Source organism: Lucilia sericata, unplaced genomic scaffold (genome assembly GCF_015586225.1).
Source record: "Lucilia sericata isolate MDLA Ls3-8-SP2 unplaced genomic scaffold, ASM1558622v1 Contig000003F_arrow, whole genome shotgun sequence".
Taxonomy (NCBI): domain Eukaryota; kingdom Metazoa; phylum Arthropoda; class Insecta; order Diptera; family Calliphoridae; genus Lucilia; species Lucilia sericata.
Window position 1 is genome coordinate 1,355,173 of NW_023994044.1, and position 27,776 is coordinate 1,382,948.

The following is a 27,776-nucleotide window of genomic DNA, read 5'->3' on the forward strand; positions in this document are numbered from 1 at the left end:
TTTTTCATGCTCATAACCGGCTCAAAAATACTAGTAAAGTGCTAGCTATCGATAGTGTTTAATGCTACATAAAATTACTGGATTGGGACAGCCTTTAAGAACTAAAGGGAAGGATCGACTGTATCTCTGAATGATGATATTATGCGCATCGAGTAAATATAATTTAATTATTCGCTGCAATTTTGAAATCAACCTTTCTCTATGAACATCTAGATAATATTAATTTATAGAACCCGGTATTAATAACAGTGTAAAAAGATTGCTGTTTATATGAAATAATACAAAATGTAAAAAATGTGTAAATATGACAAAATTGTGAATAAAGTAGAATAGCGGAAGTTGTACATTTAAACTGGTATTCTTAAACTACACCGATGTAAAATACAATAAGTTTTAATACAATTAGCAAATTTTAATTTGTAAACGTGACTCAAATAGTTTGCAATTATTTGAAATTGTATCACATTTTATAAAATACTACTTTTAAATACAAAATTGTCTGGATTAGATGCGTATTAATTGACTTTATATATTTCACAATAAGCTTGACCCGATTTTGTACTATTAAAAAAATAATAAAATAAAAAGCAACTGAACAAGAAGTCATTAAGCACAATATTTAAAAAACTTGCAAATACAAACAATAGCAACCAAAACTGCAATATATATTTCTTAGTTATTAAAATTTTAAAAAATATATTTTTTTTTTTGTAATAAGCAAAAAAATTAGTTTCGCCATTTAATATGTATTTTGTTTCCCACAGAACCCCTAAGTATTACCCACAACCGTTTTGTACATCACTGTATGAGCAACAAAAAAACATAATTTAATTATGTAGGCGGTAATAAAAATAATAAAAATTAGTTAATAAATTACATAATCAATATTTACAATTTTTATTTAACCGAATATGACATTCTCTCACAAGTTAGTAGAGCAATCGCAATAACTATAGAAATAGCAGAAATACTCGTAGTATTAAATTACAATTTACAAATGCGACTAAAATAAAGCTAACTCTAAATCAAAATATAAATATTTGCACATATTTTACACGATTAGTACTAAAATTATTTAATAATTTCCTTTTGTCAATCGGAAGCTATTAAAAAGACTAAACTTTGTACTCAGACCTCCAGTAATCGACGTGTTCTTTACAAAGCGACACCATTAAAATAATAAAAATAGTTAATTAAAATTTGTTATAATAGTTAAATTCAAATTTAATAAACTAATTAGGTGAAATAATTAAATTGACGAAATTGTTTAAAAAAAAAACTAAGAAATTTGTCATGACGAACTTGTTATTAAAAAAAAGAGTAATATTAATATAAATGATGCAAAAGTGTTTACTTCTATTGAGTGCACTAGTAGTAGTGACAACATCGTTAACTTATTACGGAAAACCATATATACGCATACGTCAAGGTGACAAACCAAATCAATTAATAATAAATATACGACATCCTTGCACGAACGAAACACGCACTAAGATCCATGAACATTGTACAACCACAACAACGAAACCTAGAGAAGATAAATGCTATGATGAATCTGGTGGCCTTAAAGGAGGTGGTGAGACCACAACAGCTGTATTAGTATCACAAAGCACTGAAAGTGAGTGGATAACCGAAAGGTCCACTCCCCAATCTGAAGATCTTTTGAGTACAATTACATCGCCGCAAACCACTTTGCCCCAAAATATCACGACATCAGATTGTCAAGACTCTACTGAATGCAACAACGACTGCGAAAATTCGGAAAGCTGCAATATATATCCAGATAGCCAAGAAAAAGACTGCAGCGAGTCCAGTAGCTGCAATTTATCCGACAGTGTACAAAGGGACTGTAAAAGTTCCGAAAGTTGCAGCTCATCTTCGGAAAGTGAAGACAAAGACTGCAGTAAAACAAACCAATGTGACTCGTCATCAGAAAGTAAATCACAAAATTGTATGGAGTCAAGAAGTTGCGACACTTCAGTAAGTACAGAAATGGACTGTAAATCATCACAAAGTTGCGATAGTTCACCTGAAAGTAAAGATAAAGACTGTGAAAGTTCAAAAAGTTGTGGCGACTCATCCGAAAGTAAGGAACCACACAGCAAAGAAAAAAGCTGCGGTGACTCCATTACTTGTGACATTTCATCAGAAAGTAAGTCACACGAATGTACACTGCCGAAAAATTGTGACTCCTCATCAGAAATTGAAGAACCAGAATGTAAATCGAGTTGCAATAGTTCATCAGAAAGTAAAGAAAATTCCTGTGAAAAATCGAAATCTTGCGACAGCCAGGAAAAAGAATGCGACTCGTCGACGGAAACTAAAGAAATCAATTGCAATTACAACTCTACAGTAAGGACACCCACTATACCTTCCATGACGGAGCTTAGCACCACTCCACAAACAACCGAGGAATTGGCAGAACTGTCAACTGAAAACCCCCACCCCACAACTCCCCAGACAACTGGCCTAAGTGATGTAGAAACCACTAGATCTAGAACGTTTACGACAGAGGAATCTACAGAAGAGTTGTCAACTGAAGCACCTCTCACCACAATTCCACAGCCAACAGGCCCAAGTGATGTAGAAACTACTAGATCTAGAATGACTACGACAGAGGAATCTACGGAAAAGTTGTCAACTGAAACACCTCTGACCACAATCCCACACACAACTGATATAGATGATGTAGAAACTACTGGCTCTGGAATTTCTATAACAAAGTCATCAACAGAAGAGTGGTCAACTGAAACACCTCTGACCACAATTCCACAAACAACTGGCACAAGTGATGTAGAAACTACAAGATCTGGAATGACTACGACAGAGGAATCTACAGAAGAGATGTCAACTAAACTACCTCGGACCACAATTCCACAAACAACTGATGTAGAATCTACTACATATGGAATGTCTACGACAGATGAATCTACAGAAGAGTTGTCAACTGAAACACCTTTGGCCACAATTCCACAGACAACTGGACCAAGTGATGTAGAAACTACTAGATCTAGAATGACTACGACAGAGGAATCTACAGAAGAGATGTCAACTAAACTACCTCGGACCACAATTCCACAAACAACTGATGTAGAATCTACTACATATGGAATGTCTACGACAGATGAATCTACAGAAGAGTTGTCAACTGAAACACCTCTGACCAAAATTCCACAGACAACTGGACCACGTGATGTAGAAACTACTAGATCTGGAATGACTACGACAGAGGAATCTACAGAAGAGATGTCAATTGAAACAACTCTCACTACAATTCCACAGACAACCGATGTAGCTGATGCAGAAACTACTGGCTCTGGAATTTCAACGACAAAGTCATTCACAGAGGAGTTGTCAACTGAGAAGCCTTTGACTACAATTCCACAGACAACTGGCCTAAGTGATGTAGAAACTACTAGATCTGGAATGTCTACGACAGAGAAATCTACAGAAAAGATGTCAACTAAAACACCTCTGACCACAATTCCACAGACAACTGGCCCACCAAGTGATATAGAAACTACTAGATCTGGAATGTCTACGACAGAGGAATCTACAGAAGAGTTTTCAACCGAAACACCAACTGTTGCAGATGATGTAGAAACCACTGACTCTGGAATTACTACGACAAAGTCGTCAACAGAAGAGTTGTCAACTGAAACACCTCTTACAACGATTCCACAGACAACTGGCCCAAGTGATATAGAAACTACTAGATCTGGAATGTCTACGATAGAGGAATCTACAGAAGAGTTCTCAACTGAAATACCTCCCACCAAAATTCCACAGACAACTGATGTAGATGAAGTACAAACTTCTGGCTCTGGAATTTCTACGACAAAGTCATCCACAGAAGAGTTGTCAACTGAAAAACCTCTAACCACAATTCCACAGACAAGTGGCCCAAGTGCGGTAGAAACTACTAGCTCTGGAATGTCTACGACAGAGGAATCTACAGAAGAAATGTCAACCAAACCAACACAGACCACAATTCCGCAGACAACTGATGTAGATGAAGAAGAAACTACTACATATGGAATGTCTACGGCAGAGGAATCTTCAAAAGAGTTGTCAACTGCAACACCTTTCACCACAATTCCACTGACAACTGGCCCAACTGATGTAGAAACTACTAGACCTGGAATGTCTACGACAGAGGAATCAACAGAAGTGTTGTCAACTAAAACACCTCTGACCACAATTCCACAGACAACTGATGTAGATGATGTAGAAACTACTGGCTTAGTATCTACTAGATCTGGAATGTCTACGCCACAGGAATCTACAGAAGAGTTGTCAACTGAAATACATCCGACAACAGTTCCAAAGACAACTAGCGCAGATCATGTAGAAACTACTGGTTCTGGATTGTCTACGACAGAGGAATCTACGGAAGAGTTGTCAACTGAAAAACCTATGACCACAATTCCACAGACAACTGGCCCAAGTGCGGTAGAAACTACTAAATCTGGAATGTCTATTACAGAGTTATCTACAGAAGAGATGTCAACTACACCAATTCTGACTACAATTCCACAGACAACTGGCCCAGGTGATGTTGAAACAACTAGATCTGGAATGTCTACGACAGAGGAATCTTTAGAAGAGTTGCCAACTGAAACACCTCTCACCACAATTTCACAGACAACTGGCCCAAGTGACGTAAACACTACTAAGTCTGGAACGCCTACGATAGAGGAAGAGTTGTCAACTGAAACACCTCTCCCTACAACTCCCGGCAACCCAGAGAAAGACTGCAGTGAGTCCAGCAGTTGCGAATCATCCCAGAGTATAGAAAGGGACTGTAAAAATTCCGAAAGTTGCAGCTCATCTTCGGAAAGTGAAGAAAGTAAATCACAAAATTGTATGGAGTCAAGAAGTTGCGACACTTCAGCAAGTAAAGAAATAGACTGTAAATCATCACAAAGTTGCGATAGTTCATCTGAAAGTAAAGATAAAGAGTGCGAAAGTTCAAAAAGTTGTAACGATTCATCCGAAAGTAAGGAACCACACAGCAAAGAAAAAAGCTGCGGTGACTCAATTACTTGTGACACTTCATCAGAAAGTAAGACACACGAATGTACACTGTCGAAAAATTGTGACTCCTCATTAGAAATTGAAGAACCAGAATGTAAATCATCACAGAGTTGCAATAGTTCATCAGAAAGTAAAGAAAATTCCTGTGAAAAATCGAAATCTTGCGACAGCCAGGAAAAAGAATGCGACTCGTCGACGGAAACTAAAGAAATCAATTGCAGTTACAACTCTACAGTAAGAACACCCACTATACCTTCCATAACGGAACTTAGCACCACTCCACAAACAACCGAGGAAACGGTAGAAATCACAACTGAAAACCCCCGCCCCACAACTCCCCAGACAACTGGCCTAAGTGATGTAGAAACCACTAGATCTAGAATGTCTACGGCAGAGGAATCTAAAGAAGAGTCGTCAACTGAAGCATCTCTCACCACAATTCCACATACAACAGGCGCAAGTGATGTAGAAACTACTAGATCTGAAATGTCTACGAGAGAGGAATCTACAAAAGACTTTTCAACTGAAACACCTCTGACCACAATTCCACACACAACAGATATAGATGATGTAGAAACAACTGGTTCTGGAATTTCGACGACAAAGTTATCAACAAAAGAGTTGTCAACTGAAACACCTCTTACAACAATTCCACAGACAACTGGCCCAAGTGATGTAGAAACTACTAGACCTGGAATGTCTACGACAGAGGAATCTTCAGAAGAGTTGTCAACTGAAACACCTCTGACCACAATACCACAGACAACTGGCACAAGTGATGTAGAAACTACTAGATCTGGAATGACTACGACAGAGGAATCTACAGAAGAGATGTCAACTAAACTACCTCGGACCACAATTCCACAAACAACTGATGTAGATGATGTAGAAACTACTACTTATGGAATGTCTACGACTGATGAATCCACAGAAGAGTTGTTAACTGAAAGACCTTTGACCACAATTCCACAGACAACTGGATCAAAAGATGTAGAAACTACTAGATCTGGAATGTCTACGACTGAGGAATCTACAGAAGAGTTGTCAACTGAAACCCCTCTCATCACAATTCCACAGACAACTGATGTAGATGATGTAGAAGACACTGATGGTGATGTAGAAAATACTAGATCTGGAATGTCTACGACAGAGAAATCTACAGAAGAGATGTCAACTAAACCATCACAGACCACAATTCCACAAAAAACTGATGTAGATGATGTAGAAACTACTACATTTGGAATGTCTTCGACAGATGGATCTACAGAAGAGTTGTCAATTGAAACACATCTGCCCACAATTCCACAGGCAACTGATGTAGATGATGTAGTAACTACTGGCTCAGGAATTTCTACGACAAAGTTATCAACAAAAGAGTTGTCAACTGAAACACCTCTCATCACAATTCCACAGACAACAGGCCCAAGTGATGTAGAAACTACTAGATCTGAAATGTCTACGAGAGAGGAATCTACAAAAGACTTTTCAACTGCAACAACTATGACCACAATTCCACACACAACAGATATAGATGATGTAGAAACAACAGGTTCAGGAATTTCTACGACAAAGTTATCAACAGAAGAGTTGTCAACTGAAACACCTCTTACAACAATTCTACAGACAACTGGCCCAAGTGATGTAGAAACTACTAGACCTGGAATGTCTACGACAGAAAAATCTACAGAAGAGTTGTCAACTAAACTACCTCGGACCACAATTCCACAGACAACTGATGAAGATGATGTAGAAACTACTACATATGGAATGTCTTCGACAGATGGATCTACAGAAGAGTTGTCAACTGAAACGCATCTGACTACAATTCCACAGACAATTGCCCCAAGTGATGTAGAAACTACAAGATCTGGAATGTCTACGACAGAGGAATCTACAGAAAAGTTGTCAACTGAAACACCTCTCATGACAATACCACAGACAACTGGCCCAAGAGATGCAGAAACTACTAGACCTAGAATGTCTACGACAGAGGAATCTACAGAAGAGTGGTCAACTAAAGTACCTCTCACCACAATTCCACAGACAATTGATGTAGATGATGTAGAAAACACTGGGTCTGGAATTTCTACGACAAAGTCATTCACAGAAGACTTGTCAACTGAAAAGCCTCTGACCACAGTTCCACACAAAACTGGCAAAAGTGATGTAGAAACTACTAGATCTGGAATGTCTACGACAGAGGAATCTACAGAAGAGATGTCAACTAATCCACCTCTGACCACAATTCCACAGACAACTGATGTAGATGATGTAGAAACTACTACATATGGAATGTCTTCGACAGATGGAACTACAAAAGAGTTGTCAACTGAAACGCATCTGACCACAATTCCACAGACAACTGATATAGATGATGTAGTAACTACTGGCTCAGGAATTTCTACGACAAAGTTATCAACAAAAGAGTTGTTAACTGAAACACCTCTTACAACAATTCCACAGACAACTGTCCCAAGTGATATAGAAACTACTGGCTCTGTAATTTCTACTACAAAGTCATCAACAGAAGAGTTGTCAACTAAACAACCTCAGACCAAAATTCCACAGACAACTGAAGTAGATGATATAGAAGGTACTACATATGGAGTGTCTACGACAGATGAATTCACAGAAGATTTGTCAACTAATCCACCTCAAACCACAATTCCACGGACAACTGATGTAGTTGATGTAGAAACTACTGGCTCTGGAATTTCTGCCACTACAGAAGAGTTGTCAACTAAACCACCTCAGACCACAATTCCAGAGACAACTGATGTAGATGATGAAGAAATTACTGGGTCTGGAATTTCTTCCACAAGGTCATCGACAGAAGAGTTGTCAACTGAAACACCTCTCACCACAATTCCACAAACAACTGGCCCAAGGGATGTAGAAACTACTAGATCCAGAATGTCTACGACAGAGGAATCTACAGAAGATTTGTCAACTATAAAACCTTTGACCACAATACCACACAAAACTGACGTAGATGATGTAAAAACTACTGGCTCTGGAATTTCTAGGACAAAGTCATCAACAGGAGAGTTGTCAACTGAAAGACGTCTGACCACAATTCCACAGACAACTGGCACAAGTAATGTAGAAACTACTAGATCTGGAATGTCTACGACAAAGGAATCTACAGAAGAGTTGTCAGCTGTAACACATCTGACCACAATTCCACACACAACTGATTTAGATGATGCAGAAACTACTGGCTTTGGAATTTCTACGACAAAGTCATCAACAGAAAAGTTGTCAACTGAAAGACCTCTGACCACAATTCCACAGACAACTGGCACAAGTGACGTAGAAACTACTAGATCTGGAATGTCTACGACAGAGCACTCTACAGGAGAGATGTCATCCAAACCACCACAGACCACAACTCCACAGAAAACTGATGTAGATGATGCAGAAACTACAACATATGGAATGTCTTCGACAGATGGATCTACAGAAGAGTTGTCAATTGAAACACCTCTGACCACAATTCCACAGACAACTAATATAGATGATGTAGTAACCACTGGCTCAGGAATTTCTACGACAAAGTTATCAACAAAAGAGTTGTCAACTGAAACACCTTTTACAAAAATTCCACAGACAACTGTCACAAGTGATGTAGAAACTACTAAAACTGGAATGTCTACGACAGAGGAATCAACAGAAGAGTTGTCAACTAAAACACCTCTGACCACAATTCCACAGACAACTGGCCCACCAAGTGATATAGAAACTACTAGATCCGGAATGTCTACGACAGAGGAATCTACAGAAGAGTTTTCAACCGAAACACCAACTGATGCAGATGATGTAGAAACCACTGGCTCTGGAATTACTACGACAAAGTCGTCAACAGAAGAGTTGTCAACTGAAACACCTTTCACCACGATTCCACAGACAACTGGCCCAAGTGATGTAGAAACTACTAGATCTGGAATGTCTACGACAGAAAAATCTACAGAAGAGTTGTCATCTGTAACACCTCTCACCAGAAGTCCACACACAACTGATTTAGATGGTGCAGAAACTACTGGCTTTGGAATTTCTTCGACAAAGTCATCAACAGAAGAGTTGTCAAATGAAAAACCTCTGACCACAATTCCACAGACAACTGGCCCAAGTGATATAGAAACTACTAGATCTAGAATGTCTACGACAGAGGAATCTACAGAAGAGTTGTCAACTGTAACACATCTGACCACAAATCCACACACAACTGATTTAGATGATGCAGAAACTACTGGCTTTGGAATTTCTACGACAAAGTCATCAACAGAAAAGTTGTCAACTGAAACACCTCTCACCACAATTCCACAGACAACTGGCCCAAGTGATGTAGAAACTACTAGATCTGGAATGTCTATGACAGAGGAATCTACAGAAGAGATGACAACCAAACCACCACAGACCACAATTACACAGAAAACTGATATAGATGATGTAGAAACTTCAACATATGGAATGTCTTCGACAGATAGATCTACAGAAGAGTTGTCAGCTGAAACACATCTGACCACAATTCCACAGACAACTGATATACATGATATAGAAACTACTGGCTCAGAAATTTCTACGACAAAGTTATCAACAAAAGAGTTGTCAACTGAAACACCTCTTACAACAATTCCACAGACAACTGTCACAAGTGATGTAGAAACTACTAGAACTGGAATGTCTACGACAGAGGAATCAACAGAAGAGTTGTCAACTAAAACACCTCTGACCACAATTCCACAGACAACTGGCCCACCAAGTGATATAGAAACTACTAGATCTGGAATGTCTACGACAGAGGAATCTACAGAAGAGTTTTCAACCGAAACACCAACTGATGCAGATGATGTAGAAACCACTGGCTCTGGAATTACTACGACAAAGTCGTCAACAGAAGAGTTGTCAACTGAAACACCTCTTACAACGATTCCACAGACAACTGGCCCAAGTGATATAGAAACTACTAGATCTGGAATGTCTACGATAGAGGAATCTACAGAAGAGTTGTCAACTGAAATACCTCTCACCAAAATTCCACAGACAACTGATGTAGATGAAGTAGAAACTACTGGCTCTGGAATTTCTACGACAAAGTCATCCACAGAAGCGCTGTCAACTGAAAAACCTCTAACCACAATTCCACAGACAAGTGGCCCAAGTGCGGTAGAAACTACTAGATCTGGAATGTCTACGACAGAGGAATCTACAGAAGAAATGTCAACTAAACCAACACAGACCACAATTAGGCAGACAACTGATGTAGATGAAGAAGAAACTACTACATATGGAATGTCTACGGCAGAGGAATCTTCAAAAGAGTTGTCAACTGCAACACCTTTCACCACAATTCCACTGACAACTGGCCCAACTGATGTAGAAACTACTAGACCTGGAATGTCTACGACAGAAGAATCAACAGAAGAGTTGTCAACTAAAACACCTCTGACCACAATTCCACAGACAACTGATGTAGATGATATAGAAACTACTGGCTCAGTATCTACTAGATCTGGAATGTCTACGCCACAGGAATCTACAGAAGAGTTGTCAACTGAAACACCTCCGACAACAGTTCCAAAGACAACTAGCGTAGGTCATGTAGAAACTACTAGATCTGGATTGCCTACGACAGAGGAATCTACAGAAGAGTTGTCAACTGAAAAACCTATGACCACAATTCCACACACAACTGGCCCAAGTGCGGTAGAAACTACTAGATCTGGAATGTCTATTACAGAGGTATCTACAGAAGAGATGTCAACTACACCAATTCTGACTACAATTCCACAGACAACTGGCCCAGGTGATGTTGAAACAACTAGATCTGGAATGTCTACGACAGAGGAATCTTTAGAAGAGTTGTCAACTGAAACACCTCTCACCACAATTACACAGACAACTGGCCCAAGTGACGTAAACACTACTAAGTCTGGAACGTCTACGATAGAGGAAGAGTTGTCAACTGAAACACCTCTCCCTACAACTCCCGGCAACCCAGAGAAAGACTGCAGTGAGTCCAGTAGTTGCGAATTATCCCAGAGTATAGAAAGGGACTGTAAAAATTCCGAAAGTTGCAGCTCATCTTCGGAAAGTGAAGAAAGTAAATCACAAAATTGTATGGAGTCAAGAAGTTGCGACACTTCAGTAAGTAAAGAAACAGACTGTAAATCATCACAAAGTTGCGATAGTTCATCTGAAAGTAAAGATAAAGAGTGTGAAATTTCAAAAAGTTGTGACGATTCATCCGAAAGTAAGGAACACAGCAAAGAAAAAAGCTGCGGTGACTCCATTACTTGTGACACTTCATCAGAAAGTAAGTCATATGAATGTTCACTGTCGAAAAATTGTGACTCCTCATCAGAAATTGAAGAACCAGAATGTAAATCATCACAGAGTTGCAATAGTTCATCAGAAAGTAAAGAAAATTCCTGTGAAAAATCGAAATCTTGCGATAGCCAGGAAAAAGAATGCGACTCGTCGACGGAAACTAAAGAAATCAATTGTAGTTACAACTCTACAGTAAGAACACCCACTATACCTTCCATAACGGAACTTAGCACCACTCCACAAACAACCGAGGAAACGGCAGAAATCTCAACTGAAAACCCCCTCCCTACAACTCCCCAGACAACTGGCCTAAGTGATGTAGAAACCACTAGATCTAGAATGTCTACGACAGAGGAATCTACAGAAGAGTCGTCAACTGAAGCATTTCTCACCACAATTCCACATACAACAGGCCCAAGTGATGTAGAAACCACTAGATCTGACATGTCTACGAGAGAGGAATCTACAAAAGACTTTTCAACTGCAACACCTCTGACCACCATTCCACACACAACAGATATAGATGATGTAGAAACAACTGGTTCTGGGATTTCTACGACAAAGTTATCAACAGAAGAGTTGTCAACTGAAACACCTCTTACAACAATTCCACAGACAACTGGCCCAAGTGATGTAGAAACTACTAGGCCTGGAATATCTACGACAGAGGAATCTTCAGAAGAGTTGTCAACTGAAACACCTCCGACCACAATACCACAGAAAACTGGCACAAGTGATGTAGAAACTACTAGATCTGGAATGACTACGACAGAGGAATCTACAGAAGAGATGTCAACTGATGTAGATGATGTAGAAACTACTACTTATGGAATGTCTACGACTGATGAATCTACAGAAGAATTGTTAACTGAAAGACCTTTGACCACAATTCCACAGACAACTGGATCAAAAGATGTAGAAACTACTAGACCTGGAATGTCGACGACAGAGGAATCTTCAGAAGAGTTGTCAACTGCAACACCTTTCACCACAATCCCACAGACAACTGGCCCAAGTGATGTAGAAACTACTAGATCAGGAATGTCTACGACTGAGGAATCAACAGAAGAGTTGTCAACTGAAACACCTCTCATCACAATTCCACAGACAACTGGCCCAAGAGATGCAGAAACTACTAGATCTAGAATGTCTTCGACAGAGGAATCTACAGAAGACTTGTCAACTGTAACACATCTGACCACAATTCCACACACAACTGATTTAGATGATGCAGAAACTACCGGCTTTGGAATTTCTACGACAAAGTCATCAACAGAAAAGTTGTCAACTGAAAGACCTCTGACCACAATTCCACAGACAACTGGCCCAAGTGATGTAGAAACTACTAGATCTGGAATGACTACGACAGAGGAATCTACAGAAGAGATGTCAACTAAACTACCTCGGACCAGAATTCCACAAACAACTGATGTAGATGATGTAGAAACTACTACTTATAGAATGTCTACGACTGATGAATCTACAGAAGAGTTGTTAACAGAAAGACCTTTGACCACAATTCCACAGACAACTGGATCAAAAGATGTAGAAACTACTAGACTTGGAATGTCTACGACAGAGGAATCAACAGAAGAGTTTTCAACTGAAACACCTCTCATCACAATTCCACAGACAACTGGACCAAGAGATGCAGAAACTACTATATCTAGAATGTCTTCGATAGAGGAATCTACAGAAGAGTTGTCAACTGTAACACATCTGACCACAATTCCACACACAACTGATGCAGAAACTACTGGCTTTGGAATTTCTACGACAAAGTCATCAACAGAAAAGTTGTCAACTGAAAGACCTCTGACCACAATTCCACAGACAACTGGATCAAAAGATGTAGAAACTACTAGACCTGAAATGTCGACGACAGAGGAATCTGCAGAAGAGTTGTCAACTGCAACACCTTTCACCACAATTCCACAGACAACTGGCCCAAGTGATGTAGAAACTACTAGATCTGGAATGTCTACGACAGAGGAATCAACAGAAGAGTTGTCAACTGAAAAACCTCTGACCACAATTCCACAGACAACTGGCCCAAGTGATGTAGAAACTACTAGATCTAGAATGTCTACGACAGAGGAATCTACAGAAGAGTTGTCAACTGTAACACATCTGACCACAATTCCACACACAACTGATTTAGATGATGCAGAAACTACTGGCTTTGGAATTTCTACGACAAAGTCATCAACAGAAAAGTTGTCCACTGAAAGACCTCTGACCACAATTCCACAGACAACTGGCCCAAGTGATGTAGAAACTACTAGTTCTGGAATGTCTACGACAGAGGAATCTTTAGTAGGGATGTCAACCAAACCACCACAGACCACAATTCCACAGAAAACTGATATAGATGATGTAGAAACTTCAACATATGGAATGTCTTCGACAGATAGATCTACAGAAGAGTTGTCAGCTGAAACACATCTGACCACAATTCCACAGACAACTGATATACATGATGTAGAAACTACTGGCTCAGAAATTTCTACGACAAAGTTATCAACAAATGAGTTGTCAACTGAAACACCTCTTACAACAATTCCACAGACAACTGTCACAAGTGATGTAGAAACTACTAGAACTGGAATGTCTACGACAGAGGAATCAACAGAAGAGTTGTCAACTAAAACACCTCTGACCACAATTCCACAGACAACTGGCCCACCAAGTGATATAGAAACTACTAGATCTGGAATGTCTACGACAGAGGAATCTACAGAAGAGTTTTCAACCGAAACACCAACTGATGCAGATGATGTAGAAACCACTGGCTCTGGAATTACTACGACAAAGTCGTCAACAGAAGAGTTGTCAACTGAAACACCTCTTACAACGATTCCACAGACAACTGTCCCAAGTGATATAGAAACTACTAGATCTGGAATGTCTACGATAGAGGAATCTACAGAAGAGTTGTCAACTGAAATACCTCTCACCAAAATTCCACAGACAACTGATGTAGATGAAGTAGAAACTACTGGCTCTGGAATTTCTACGACAAAGTCATCCACAGAAGCGCTGTCAACTGAAAAACCTCTAACCACAATTCCACAGACAAGTGGCCCAAGTGCGGTAGAAACTACTAGATCTGGAATGTCTACGACAGAGGAATCTACAGAAGAAATGTCAACTAAACCAACACAGACCACAATTAGGCAGACAACTGATGTAGATGAAGAAGAAACTACTACATATGGAATGTCTACGGCAGAGGAATCTTCAAAAGAGTTGTCAACTGCAACACCTTTCACCACAATTCCACTGACAACTGGCCCAACTGATGTAGAAACTACTAGACCTGGAATGTCTACGACAGAAGAATCAACAGAAGAGTTGTCAACTAAAACACCTCTGACCACAATTCCACAGACAACTGATGTAGATGATATAGAAACTACTGGCTCAGTATCTACTAGATCTGGAATGTCTACGCCACAGGAATCTACAGAAGAGTTGTCAACTGAAACACCTCCGACAACAGTTCCAAAGACAACTAGCGTAGGTCATGTAGAAACTACTAGATCTGGATTGCCTACGACAGAGGAATCTACAGAAGAGTTGTCAACTGAAAAACCTATGACCACAATTCCACACACAACTGGCCCAAGTGCGGTAGAAACTACTAGATCTGGAATGTCTATTACAGAGGTATCTACAGAAGAGATGTCAACTACACCAATTCTGACTACAATTCCACAGACAACTGGCCCAGGTGATGTTGAAACAACTAGATCTGGAATGTCTACGACAGAGGAATCTTTAGAAGAGTTGTCAACTGAAACACCTCTCACCACAATTACACAGACAACTGGCCCAAGTGACGTAAACACTACTAAGTCTGGAACGTCTACGATGGAGGAAGAGTTGTCAACTGAAACACCTCTCCCTACAACTCCCGGCAACCCAGAGAAAGACTGCAGTGAGTCCAGTAGTTGCGAATTATCCCAGAGTATAGAAAGGGACTGTAAAAATTCCGAAAGTTGCAGCTCATCTTCGGAAAGTGAAGAAAGTAAATCACAAAATTGTATGGAGTCAAGAAGTTGCGACACTTCAGTAAGTAAAGAAACAGACTGTAAATCATCACAAAGTTGCGATAGTTCATCTGAAAGTAAAGATAAAGAGTGTGAAATTTCAAAAAGTTGTGACGATTCATTCGAAAGTAAGGAACACAGCAAAGAAAAAAGCTGCGGTGACTCCATTACTTGTGACATTTCATCAGAAAGTAAGTCATATGAATGTATACTGTCGAAAAATTGTGACTCCTCATCAGAAATTAAAGAACCAGAATGTAAATCATCACAGAGTTGCAATAGTTCATCAGAAAGTAAAGAAAATTCCTGTGAAAAATCGAAATCTTGCGATAGCCAGGAAAAAGAATGCGACTCGTCGACGGAAACTAAAGAAATCAATTGTAGTTACAACTCTACAGTAAGAACACCCACTATACCTTCCATAACGGAACTTAGCACCACTCCACAAACAACCGAGGAAACGGCAGAAATCTCAACTGAAAACCCCCTCCCTACAACTCCCCAGACAACTGGCCTAAGTGATGTAGAAACCACTAGATCTAGAATGTCTACGACAGAGGAATCTACAGAAGAGTCGTCAACTGAAGCATCTCTCACCACAATTCCACATACAACAGGCCCAAGTGATGTAGAAACCACTAGATCTGACATGTCTACGAGAGAGGAATCTACAAAAGACTTTTCAACTGCAACACCTCTGACCACCATTCCACACACAACAGATATAGATGATGTAGAAACAACTGGTTCTGGGATTTCTACGACAAAGTTATCAACAGAAGAGTTGTCAACTGAAACACCTCTTACAACAATTCCACAGACAACTGGCCCAAGTGATGTAGAAACTACTAGGCCTGGAATGTCTACGACAGAGGAATCTTCAGAAGAGTTGTCAACTGAAACACCTCCGACCACAATACCACAGACAACTGGCACAAGTGATGTAGAAACTACTAGATCTGGAATGACTACGACAGAGGAATCTACAGAAGAGATGTTAACTGAAACACCTCTCATCACAATTCCACAGACAACTGGCCCAAGAGATGCAGAAACTACTAGATCTAGAATGTCTTCGACAGAGGAATCTACAGAAGACTTGTCAACTGTAACACATCTGACCACAATTCCACACACAACTGATTTAGATGATGCAGAAAGTACCGGCTTTGGAATTTCTACGACAAAGTCATCAACAGAAAAGTTGTCAACTGAAAGACCTCTGACCACAATTCCACAGACAACTGGATCAAAAGATGTAGAAACTACTAGACCTGGAATGTCGACGACAGAGGAATCTTCAGAAGAGTTGTCAACTGCAACACCTTTCACCACAATCCCACAGACAACTGGCCCAAGTGATGTAGAAACTACTAGATCTGGAATGACTACGACAGAGGAATCTACAGAAGAGATGTCAACTGAAACACCTCTCATCACAATTCCACAGACAACTGGCCCAAGAGATGCAGAAACTACTAGATCTAGAATGTCTTCGACAGAGGAATCTACAGAAGACTTGTCAACTGTAACACATCTGACCACAATTCCACACACAACTGATGTAGATGATGTAGAAACTACTACTTATGGAATGTCTACGACTGATGAATCTACAGAACAATTGTTAACTGAAAGACCTTTGACCACAATTCCACAGACAACTGGATCAAAAGATGTAGAAACTACTAGACCTGGAATGTCGACGACAGAGGAATCTTCAGAAGAGTTGTCAACTGCAACACCTTTCACCACAATCCCACAGACAACTGGCCCAAGTGATGTAGAAACTACTAGATCAGGAATGTCTACGACTGAGGAATCAACAGAAGAGTTGTCAACTGAAACACCTCTCATCACAATTCCACAGACAACTGGCCCAAGAGATGCAGAAACTACTAGATCTAGAATGTCTTCGACAGAGGAATGTACAGAAGACTTGTCAACTGTAACACATCTGACCACAATTCCACACACAACTGATTTAGATGATGCAGAAACTACCGGCTTTGGAATTTCTACGACAAAGTCATCAACAGAAAAGTTGTCAACTGAAAGACCTCTGACCACAATTCCACAGACAACTGGCCCAAGTGATGTAGAAACTACTAGATCTGGAATGACTACGACAGAAGAATCTACAGAAGATATGTCAACTGAACTACCTCGGACCACAATTCCACAAACAACTGATGTAGATGATGCAGAAACTACAACATATGGAATGTCTTCGACAGATGGATCTACAGAAGAGTTGTCAACTGAAACACATCTGACCACAATTTCACAGACAACTAATATAGATTATGTAGTAACTACTGGCTCAGTAATTTCTACGACAAAGTTATCAACAAAAGAGTTGTCAACTGAAACACCTTTTATAACAATTCCACAGACAACTGTCCCAAGTGATGTAGAAACTACTATATCTGCAATGTCTACGACAGAGGAATCTACAGAAGAGTTGTCTACTGAAACACCTCTCACCAGAAGGCCACACACAACTGATATAGATGGTGCAGAAACTACTGGCTTTGGAATTTCTACGACAAAGTCATCAACAGAAGAGTTGTCAACTGAAGAACCTCTGACCACAATTCCGTACACAACTGGCCCAAGTGATGTAGAATCTACTAGATCTATAATGTCTACGACAGAGGAATCTACAGAAGAGTTGTCAACTAAAATACCTCTCACTACAATTCCACAGACAACTGGCCCAAGTGATGTAGAAACGACTAGATCTGGAATGTCTACGACAGAGGAATCTTTAGAAGAGTTGTCAACTGAAACACCTCTCACCACATTTCCACAGACAACTGGCACAAGTAATGTAGAAACTACTAGGTCTGGAATGTCGATGACAGAGGAATCTTTAGAAGAGTTGTCAACTGCAACACCTTTCACCACGATTCCACAGACAACTGGCCCAAGTGATGTAGAAACTACTAGATCTGGAATGTCTACGACAGAAAAATCTAGAGAAGAGTTGTCAACTGAAACACCTCTCACCAGAAGTCCACACACAACTGATATAGATGGTGCAGAAACTACTGGCTTTGGAATTTCTACGACAAAGTCATCAACAGAAGAGTTGTCAACTGAAAAACCTCTGACCACAATTCCACAGACAACTGGCCCAAGTGATATAGAAACTACTAGATCTAGAATGTCTACGACAGAGGAATCTACAGAAGAGTTGTCAACTGTAACACATCTGACCACAAATCAACACACAACTGATTTAGATGATGCGGAAACTACTGGCTTTGGAATTTCTACGACAAAGTCATCAACAGAAAAGTTGTCAACTGAAACACCTCTCACCACAATTCCACAGACAACTGTCCCAAGTGATGTAGAAACTACTAGACCTGGAATGTCTACGAAAAAGGAATCTACAGAAGAGTGGTCAACTGAAACACCTCTCACCAGAAGTCCACACACAACTGATATAGATGGAGCCGAAACTACTGGCTTTGGAATTTCTACGACAAAGTCATCAACAGAAGAGCTGTCTACTGAAATACCTCCTACCACAATTCAACACACAACTGGCCCAGGTGATGTAGAAACTACTATATCTGGAATGTCTACGACAGAGGAATCTACGGAAGAGTTGTCAACTGAAACACCTCTCACCACAACTCCAAAGGCAACAGATGTAGAAACTACTAGACCTGAAATGTCTACGACGGAGGAATCTACAGAAGAGATGTCAACAAAACCACCACAGACCACAATTTCAAAGACAACTGATATAGAAACTACTACATATGGAATGTCTATGACAGATGAATCTACAGAAGATTTGTCAACTAAAACACATCTGACCACAATTCCACAGACAACTGATGTAGATGATGTAGAAACCACTGGCACAAGCATTTCTACGACAAGGTTATCAACAGAAGAGTTGTCAACTGAAACACATCTGACCACAATTCCACAGACAACTGTCACAAGTGATGTAGAAACTACTAGAACTGGAATGTCTACGACAAAGTCATCAACAGAAGAGTTGTCAACTGAAACACCTCTGACCACAATTTCACAGACAACTCTCCCAAGTGATACAGAAACTACTAGCTCTGGAATTTCTTCGACAAAGTCATCAACAGAAGAGTTGTCAACTGAAAAACCTCTGACCATAATTCCACACACAACTAATGTAGATGATGTAGAAACTACTGGCTCCGGAATTTCTACGACAAAGTCATCAACAGATGAGTTGTCAACTGAAAAACCTCTGACCACAATTCCACAGACAACTGGTCCAAGTATTGTAGAAACTACTAGAATGTCTGGAATGTCTACGACAAAGAAATCTACAGAAGAGATGTCAACTAAACCACATCAGACAATAATTCTACAGACAACTGATGTCGATGATGAAGAAACTACTGGGTCTGGAACTTCTTCGACAAGGTCATCAACAGAAGAGTTGCCAACCGAAACACCTATAACCACAATTCCACAAACATCTGGCCCAAGGGATGTAGAAACTACTAGATCTGGAATTTCTACGACGGAAGAATCAACAGAAGAGTTGTCAACTATACCACCTCTGACCACAATTCCACAGACAACTGGTCCAACTGATGTAGAAACTACTAGATCTGGAATGTCTACGACAAAGCCATCAACAGAAGAGTTGTCAACTAAAACACCTCTGACCACAATTCCACAGACAACTGGACCAAGGGATGCAGAAACTACTAGACCTGGAATGTCTGCGACAGAGGATTCTACAAAAGAGTTGTCAACTGAAACACCTCTGACCACAATTCGAAAGACAACTAGCGCAGGTCATGCAGAAACTACTGGTTCTGGATTGTCTACGACAGAGAAATCTACAAAAGAGTTGACCACAATTTCACAGACAACTGATGTAGATGATGTAGAAACTACTGTCTATGAAATTTCTACGAGAAAGTCATCAACAGAAGAGTTGTCAACTGAAAAACCTATGACCACAATTCCACAGACAACTGGCATAAGAGTGGTAGAAACTACTAGATCTGGACTGTCTATTACAGAGGTATCTACAGAAGAGATGTCAACTACACCAATTCTGACCACAATTCCCCAGACAACTGGCCCAAGTGATGTAGAAACGACTAGATCTGGAATGTCTACGACAGAGGAATCTTTAGAAGAGTTGTCAACTGAAACACCTCTCACCACAATTTCACAGACAACTGGCCCAAGTGACGTAAACACTACTAAGTCTGGAACGCCTACGATAGAGGAAGAGTTGTCAACTGAAACACCTCTCCCTACAACTCCCGGCAACCCAGAGAAAGACTGCAGTGAGTCCAGTAGTTGCGAATTATCCCAGAGTATAGAAAGGGACTGTAAAAATTCCGAAAGTTGCAGCTCATCTTCGGAAAGAGAAGAAAGTAAATCACAAAATTGTATGGAGTCAAGAAGTTGCGACACTTCAGTAAGTAAAGAAACAGACTGTAAATCATCACAAAGTTGCGATAGTTCATCTGAAAGTAAAGATAAAGAGTGTGAAAGTTCAAAAAGTTGTGACGATTCATCCGAAAGTAAGGAACCACACAGCAAAGAAAAAAGCTGCGGTGACTCCATTACTTGTGACATTTCATCAGAAAGTAAGTCATATGAATGTATACTGTCGAAAAATTGTGACTCCTCATCAGAAATTAAAGAACCAGAATGTAAATCATCACAGAGTTGCAATAGTTCATCAGAAAGTAAAGAAAATTCCTGTGAAAAATCGAAATCTTGCGATAGCCAGGAAAAAGAATGCGACTCGTCGACGGAAACTAAAGAAATCAATTGTAGTTACAACTCTGCAGTAAGAACACCCACTATACCTTCCATAACGGAACTTAGCACCACTCCACAAACAACCGAGGAAACGGCAGAACTGTCAACTGAAAACCCCCTCCCCACAACTCTACCGACAACTGGCATAAGTGATGTAGAAACCACTAGATCTAGAATGTCTACGACAGAGGAATCTATAGAAGAGTTGTCAACTGAAGCACCTCTCACCACAATTCCACAGCTAACAGGCCCAAGTGATGTAGAAACTACTAGATCTGGAATGTCTACGACAGAGGAGTATACAGAGGAGTTGTCAACTGAAACACTTCTGACCACAATTCCACACACAACTTATATAGATGATGTAGAAACTACTGGCTCTGGAATTTCTATGACAAAGTCAACAACAGAAGAGTGGTCAACTAAAACACCTCTGACCACAATTTCACAGACAACTGGCTCAAGAGATGCAGAAACTACTAGATCTGGAATGTCTACAACAGAGAAATCTACAGAAGAGCTGTCAACTGAAACACCTCTGACCACTATTCCACAGACAACTGGCCCAAGTGATGTAAAAACTACTAGATCTGGAATATCTACAACAGAGAAATATACCGAAGAGCTTTCAAATGAAACATCTTTGACCACAATTCCACAGACAACTGGCCCAAGTGATATAGAAACTACTAGATCTGGATTGTCTACGACAAAGGAATCAACAGAAGAGTTGTCAACTGCAACACCTTTCACCACAATTCCACAGACAACTGGCCCAAGTGATATAGAAACTACTAGACCTGGAATGTCGACGATAGAGAAATCTACAGAAGAGATGCCAACTAAAGCAACTCAGACCGCAATTCCACAGACAACTGATGAAGACGATGTAGAAACATATGGAATGTCTACGACAGCCGAATCTACAGAAGAGTTGTCAACCGAAAAACCTCTGACCACTATTCCACAGAAAATTGATGTGGATGATGTCGAAACTACTGGCTCTGGAATTTCTACTACAATGTCATCAACAGAAGAGATGTCCACTGAAAAACCTCTGACCACAATTCCACAGACAACTGGCCCAAGTGATATAGAAACTACTAGATCTGGATTGTCTACGACAAAGGAATCAAGAGAAGAGTTGTCAACTGCAACACCTTCCACCACAATTCGACAGACAACTGTCCCAAGTGATGTAGAAACTACTAGATCTAGAATGTCTTCGACAGAGGAATCTACTGTTGCGATGTCAACTAAACCACCTCAGACCACGATTCCACAGACAAGTGGATCAAGGGATATAGAAACTACTAGATCTAGAATTTCTACTACAGAAGAATCTACCGAAAAGATGTCAACTAAACCACCTCAGACCACAATTCCACAGACAACTGGCCCAAGGGATGTAGAAACTACTAGATCTAGAATGTCTACGACAGCCGAATCTACAGAAGAGTTGTCAACTCTAACACTTCTGACCACAATTCCACACACAACTGATGTGGATGATGTAGAAACTACTGGCTCTGGAATTTCTACTTCAATGTCATCAGCAGAAGAGTTGTCAACTGAAACACCTCAGACCACAATTCCACAGACAACTGATGTAGATGATGAAGAAACTACTGGGTCTGGGGTTTTTTCGACAAAGTCATCAACAGAAGAGTTGTCAACTGTAACACCTCTGACCACAATACCACAAACAACTGATGTAGAAACTACTGGCACTGGAATTTCTACAACAAAGCCATCAACAGAAGAGTTGTCAACTGAAAGACCTCTGACCACAATTCCACACAAAAGTGATGTAGATGATGTAGAAACTACTGGCTCTGGTATTTCTACGACAAAGTCATCAACAGAAGAGTTGTCAACTGAAACACCTCTTACAACAATTCCACAGACAACTGGCTCAAGTGATATAGAAACTACTAGATCTGGAATGTCTACGACAGAGGAATCTACAGAAGAGTTGTCAACTGAAATACCTCTCACCAAAATTCCACAGACAACTGATGTAGATGATGTAGAAACTACTGGCTCTGGAATTTCTACGACAAAGTCATCAACAGAAGAGTTGTCAACTGAAGAACCTCGGACCACAATTCCACAGACAACTGGTCCAAGTATTGTAGAAACTACTAGATCTGGAATGTATACGACCGAGAAATCTACAGAAGAGCTTTCAACTGAAACCCCTCTGGCAACTATTTCACAGACAACTGGCCCAAGTGATGTAGAAACTACTAGATCTGGAATGTCTACAACAGAGAAATATACAGATCAGCTTTCAACTGAAGCACCTTTGACCACAATTTTACAAACAACTGGACCAAGTGATATAGAAACTACTAGATCTGGATTGTCTACGACAGAGGAATCTACGGAAGAGATGTCAACTAAACCAACTCAGACCACAATTCCACAGACAACTGATGAAGGTGATGTAGAAACTACTACATATGGAATGTCTACAACAGATGAATCTACAGAAGAGTTGTCATCTGAAACACCTGTGACCATAATTCCACACACAACTAATGTAGATGATGTAGAAACTACTGGCTCTGGAATTTCTACGACAAAGTCATCAACAAAAGAGCTGTCAACTGAAAAACCTCTGACCACAATTCCACAGACAACTGGCCCAAGTGTTGTAGAAACTACTAGATCTGGAATGTCGACGACAGACCAATTTACAGAAGAGATGTCAACTAATCCAACTCAGACCAAAATTCCACAGACAACTGATGAAGATGAAGTAGAAACTACTACATATGGAATGTCTACTTCGGATGAATCTACAGAAGAGCTGTCAACTGAAACACCTCTGACCGCAATTCCACAGACAACTGATGTAGATGATGTACAAACTACCGGCTCTGAAATTTCTTCGACAAAGTCATCAACAGAAGAGCTGTCAACTGGAATACCTCTAAGCACAATTACACAGACAACTGGCCCAAGTAATGTAGAAACTACTAGATCTGGAAGGCCTACGACAGAGGAATCTACAGAAGAGATGTCAACTAAGCCACTTCAGACCACAATTTCACAGACAACTGATTTAGATGATGAAGGAACTACTACATATGGAATGTCTACGACAGATGAATCTACAGAAGAGTTGTCAACTGAAACACCTCTGATCACAATTCCACAGACAACTGATGTGGATGACGTAGAAACTACTGTCTCTGGAATTTTTTCGACAAAGTCATCAACAGAAGAGTTGTTAACTTTAGCACCTCTGACCACAATTCCACAGACAACTGGCCCTAGTGATGTAGAAGAGTTGTCAACTAAAAAACCTCTGACCACAATTCCACAGACAACTGGTCAAAGTGATGTAGAAACTACTGTCTCTGGAATTTTTTCGACAAAATCATCAACAGAAGAGTTGTCAACTTTAGCACCTCTGACCACAATTCCACAGACAACTGGCCCAAGTGATGTAGGAACTACTAGATCTGGAATGTCTACGACAGAGGAATCTACAGAAGAGATGTCAACTGAATCACCTCCTACCACAATTTCACAGACAACTGGCCCAAGTGATGTAGAAACTACTAGATCTCCAATGTTTACAACAGAGAAATATACAGAAGAGCTGTCAACTGAACCACCTCCTACCACAATTTCACAGACAACTGGCCCAAGTGATGTAGAAACTACTAGATCTGGAATGTCTACGACAGAAGAGATGTCAAGTAAACCCCCTCTGACCACAATTCCACAGACAACTGATGTAGATGATGTAGAAACTACTAGATCTGGAATTTCTACGACAAAGTTATTAACAGAAGAGTTGTCAACTGAAACACCTCTCACCACAATTCCACAGACAACTGGCTCAAGTGATGTAGAAACTACTAGATCTGAAATGTCTACGAAAGAGGAACTTACCGAAGAGTTTTCAACTGAAACACCTCTCACCACAATTCCGCAGACAACTGGCCCAGGGTATGAATTGTCAACCGAATCCTCTACCAAAATTCCACAGACAAGTGACCCAAGTGATGAAGAATCTACAGAAGAGTGGTCTAAAGAAAAGGATTGTTCAGAGGTAAACAATTGTAGCACGTCATCAGAAAGCGAAAGTAAAGATTGTAATGGATCGCTGAGTTGTTCTTCATCTTTAAGTAGCCTAGAAAAGGATTGTGAATTGTCAGGTAAATGTGATTTATCTTTAGAAACTGCAGATCAGGATTGTGGTAAAAATTGTGATTCAAAATATTCGGATGAAGATTGTAAAATATCTGGAAATTGTGAAGAATCATCAGAAAGTGTGTCAAATAACGAAGCAAATTGTGAAAGTTCTAATAATTGCGACGAGGGAGAGAAGAAAGGCTGCCAGAATTCGAAAAATTGTAACATGTCATCCGATAGCGAAGATACAAATTGTAAAAATTCCGAAAATTGTAATAAATCATCAGAAAGCGAAGATAAAAGTTGTGACTGTGACTCATCAGCAGAGAGTGTGTATGATGAAAGTTGTGGTAAATCGGGGGATTGTAATAAGCCATTAGAAAGCGAAGAAGAAAGCTGTGATAAAACGAGTAATTGTAACAGCGCATCAGGAAGCAACGGAGAGGGATGTGATTGCAGCGAATCCTCCGAAAATTCCAACAAAAGATGTGACAAATCGAAGAATTGTGACAAAGCATCAAATAGCGAAGAAAAAAGTTGTAATAAAACCAGGAATTGTAATAATTCATCAGAAAGCTGTGACTGTGACTCATCATCAAAGAGCGTAGATGAAAGTTGCAACAAATCAGAGGATTGCAACAATACATTAGACTCATCAACGAATAGCAAAGAGGAACAATGTGACAAATCAAATGATTGTAACAAAACGTCAGAGAGTGAAGAAAAAAGCTGTGAGAAATCTATGAATTGTGACAAATCATTAGAAAGCGAAGAAAAAGGTTGTGACTGTAGCTTTTCTTCCGAAAATGTCAACAATAGTTGTAACAGTTCGAAAAAGTGTGACAAATCTTTAGATAGCAAAGAAAACACTTGTTACAAATCAAAAAATTGCGACAGTTTATCAGAAAGCGAAGGAAAAAGTTGTGATTGTGACTCTTCATCAAAGAGCTTAAATAATAGTTGTGACAAATCGAAGGATTGTGATAAAACACTAGAGAGCGAAGAAAAAAGCTGTGACATCTCTAGAAATTGTGATAATTCATCAGAATCGGAAGATAGAAGTTGTGATGGGTCGAAGAATTGTGATAAATCGTTCGAAAGTGCCGAAAAAGATTGTAATAAATCGAATGGGAGAGATTGTGATACATCTTCCATCAGCGCAGTAAGTATTAAAACTAAATCAGATTTGTTATTGGAAACAACAACATTTTCATATTCCCATCAATCTTTAGATGTCATCACAACAAAAAATGCCATTTCCAAAGATACGGAAGCATCAACGAAGAGTTCAAATGAAAAAAGATTAACCGACGAAAAAGTAACTACAGATTCAACTTTATTGTCACAATCGACCACATCTTCAAAAAATTTTGTCACAAATAAAGAAATATTAACAACTGAAAAGCCCGATTGTATCTCAGCAAAATCAACTAACCAGCCATTGGAACCCGTATCAATTCTATCGGATGGCTTGTATTCCATTGGACCAACAGAGTCGTCAGCTTTTGATCCTTTAATTACACCGTATCAAAACGGTTTAACAGAATCCTCTAAATTACAGGGCTCTTTCTATCCCTGTCATCAAAACACTAAGCCCTCAAATTGTGCCGAGAAAATACACAACTGCTTAAATCTCACACATACCATTGAATATAGAAGTAGTAGAGATACGAACAAATTTGTAGTAAAATTCCGACATTTTTAAAAAAAGGACCATATTTAGAATCATATGATTTTTATTATTATTATTAAATTTAATTTTATTTACTTGTTCGATAACATTATTTTAACAACTAAATAGTATAGTATTTAAACGAAACAACATAGAATAAAAATTCAATTCCTTAGATCATAAATATTTGTTTCAATAAAAAAATGCATAAAAATAGTGGTTGGCAATTAAATATAATTAAATATTTGAATCATCCAAGCCTGTATAGGACTACTAAACGGATCATGTACTCCAATAATGTTTACAAGGTAGTAGTTTCAGAATTACCTAAATGGATCATGTACTCCAATAATTTTAGCAGGGACCTTCCGAAATTCACTAGACATGTTTTAATTCTGGGCATGGCTGAATATAAAACTTTTACTTGTTAAACATAATTTTCTGATCATCAATTAACAATCAATTTTTAAAGAAATTAAACAGCATTAATTTAATTTCGTAAGTATATAATATGTATGACCATTAATGTGTTTATAGATTTTGGCATTTTCAATCGCCCATATCTAATGGATATTTACATGAACATAAATCATGCATAAAAACTGCAAAAGTGCTTAATGATTTACTAGTTATGTATGTATGTGTTAGTATGTATGTATACAAACCAAAATGATAAGAAAATGCAATGAAATGACCATATAAAATCCTAAAAATATCAACATGTATCAAAACATAAA

At 39.4% G+C, this 27,776-nt stretch overlaps 2 protein-coding genes across 2 annotated transcripts in view; one reads left to right on the forward strand and one right to left on the reverse strand.

Moving 5' to 3' along the window:
- LOC119599654 overlaps window positions 1-27,776 on the reverse strand; it is a 241,416-nt gene that overhangs the window by 37,687 nt on the left and 175,953 nt on the right. The window lies entirely within an intron of this gene.
- On the forward strand, window positions 1,336-26,824 carry LOC119600069 (mucin-17-like). Its single transcript, XM_037950096.1, has 3 exons — window positions 1,336-21,037; window positions 21,086-26,529; window positions 26,600-26,824. The coding sequence occupies exons 1-3, from the start codon at window positions 1,336-1,338 to the stop codon at window positions 26,672-26,674; spliced, it is 25,221 nt and encodes an 8,406-aa protein (XP_037806024.1). The 3' UTR covers window positions 26,675-26,824.